The sequence below is a fragment of the Colobus angolensis genome, unplaced genomic scaffold (genome assembly GCF_000951035.1).
Source record: "Colobus angolensis palliatus isolate OR3802 unplaced genomic scaffold, Cang.pa_1.0 Scaffold96, whole genome shotgun sequence".
NCBI lineage: Eukaryota > Metazoa > Chordata > Mammalia > Primates > Cercopithecidae > Colobus > Colobus angolensis.
The window spans coordinates 2,605,230-2,607,192 of record NW_012123598.1 but is presented as its reverse complement, the minus strand read 5'-3'; the positions used below and the strand labels follow the sequence as shown (position 1 = coordinate 2,607,192).

The 1,963-nt window shown below is 52.3% G+C and overlaps 1 protein-coding gene across 5 annotated transcripts in view; it reads right to left on the bottom strand.

Annotated features, from left to right (window-relative positions):
* The window catches only part of TNNT1 (troponin T type 1 (skeletal, slow)), a 24,912-nt gene that overhangs the window by 1,732 nt on the left and 21,217 nt on the right, over positions 1-1,963 (bottom strand). For 4 of the 5 annotated variants that reach the window (XM_011932480.1, XM_011932482.1, XM_011932483.1 and 1 more), the window contains 2 exons: positions 425-515; positions 254-294 (listed from right to left, as the gene is read on the bottom strand). In XM_011932480.1, the coding sequence (XP_011787870.1) occupies positions 254-294; positions 425-515 (132 nt within the window). Of the gene's footprint in view, positions 1-253; positions 295-424; positions 564-1,963 lie in introns of all 5 variants that reach the window. The other variant, XM_011932479.1, reaches the window with a different exon arrangement.

Below are 1,963 nucleotides of genomic sequence, written 5' to 3'. Positions count from 1 at the left end.
CCTGGGTGACAGAGCGAGACTCCGTCTCAAAAAAAACAAAAAAAAAAAACTAAAAAGAAAAAAAGAAAAAGACAAAGGGACTGAGACCCAGGATTCCAAGAGCAGAGAGAGGAAGACAGAGAAGGAAGAACAAAGAGAAAGGGGCAGAAACCCAGAGGCAGTGGGGATGGAGCCACAGAGGGAGGAAGAGAGGCCTGAGAGTCCGCGGGACGGTGGGGACACGAGCAAGGGCTCGAGACAGGATCACACTCACAACTTCTGGGCGTGGCTGATGCGGTTGTACAGCACGTTGATCTGTGGAAGCAGAAGGCAGATGCTGGGACAGCCGGTGGGGACGTGGGGACGGACCACCCACCCCTGCACGGAACTTGCGGGTCCCTCCCAGCCCAGCCCTACCCTCCCTCCCTGCAGAGCTGGGTCTCACCTCATATTTCTGCTGTTTCAGCTTCGCCATCAGGTCGAACTTCTCAGACTCCAGCTGGTGGATCCAGTTCGACAGCTCCTGGGCTTTCTCCCTGGTAAGGCAGGAGGGCTGTGATGGAGGCAGCCAGGCAGGCCAGGCCCTAGGCCCAGGGACGGAGAGGAACTCGGACCCAGAGAGGTTGTGGGAACCACCCAAAGCCACACAGCGAGACTGTGAGTTCAGCATTGTTGGCACCATTTGTTAATATTTGAGGCCAAGAGTTTTACGATCTGTGCCCGCTCTCTCCATATCCGAGCTGGAGCTCTCGCATTTCCCAAGGGGAGAGAAGAGTGTCACGGTTAAGAGACCAGGCTCGGCGGGGCACGCCTGTCATCCCAGCACTTTGGGAGGCAGAGGAGGGCAGATCGCTTGAGGCCAGGAGTTCGAGACCAGCCTGGGCAACATAGAAGATCCTATCTCTGCTAAAAATAAAAAAAAAAATTAGCCAGGCATGGTGGCATTCCCCTGTGGTCCCGGCTATTTGGGAGGCTGAGGCAGAAGGAACCTGGGCAACAGGGCAAGATGCAAGAAAAGAAAGGAAAGGAGAAAGGAGACAGGAAAATGGAGAGGAGAGGGGAGGGGAGGAGAGAAGAGGGGAGAAGAGGGGAGGGGAGAAGAGGGGAGGCGGGAAAGAAAAGGCAGAAAGAAAAGAGCAAATCCAGGCTCTGCAGTTAGAAGCCCCCGGTTCACATCCCAGCCATGCCATTCTCTGGTTTATGAATATATCAAGTGACTTCTTTTAGAATCCTGTTTCCTTCTCTAGAAGATATGGAAATAAAACTGTGGAAGAGATGGCTGCTTGCCTACCTGTTAGCCCTTCTCCCTTTCTTCTAGAAATAGAATCTTGTGCAATAGGCTAAGTTGAAAAACGACTCTTCCCAATCTCCCTTGCAGGTAGGGGTGGCTAATGGGACGAGGTGGCTAAGGGGTGGCTAAGTCACTGGGTGGTGTGGGAGGCAAGTCACCCAGGTGCCGAGGCAAGAGACCGAGGGCACGGGCCGTTCCAGTATAACAAAATAAATAAAATAAGAATAGTTATACTAGATATAGATCATAGATATGATTATATATGAATATCATTAATCATTAGCTTGTAGCAATTACTCTTTATTCCAATATTATAATAATCCTCGCTCTATAATCATAACCTAGGAAACACCAAGCCATACAGAGATAGGAGCTGAAGGGACATGGTGAGAAGTGACCAGAAGACAACAGTGTGAGCCTTCTGTTATGCCTGGGCAGGGCCGCCAGAGGGCTCCTTGGTCTAGCAGTAACGCCGGCGTCTGGGAAGACGCGGGTTGCCAAGCGGACCTTGGTCGAGCAGTAGCGTCAGTGCCAAGGAAAAGCACCCGCTACTTAGCAGACCGGGGAAAGGGAGTCTCCCTTTCCCCAGGGAGTTTAGAGAAGACTCTACTCCTCCACCTCTCATGGAAGGCCTGACATCAGTCGGGCCCGCCCGCAGTTATCCAGAGAACTAACCGTCTACCTGTGATGCTG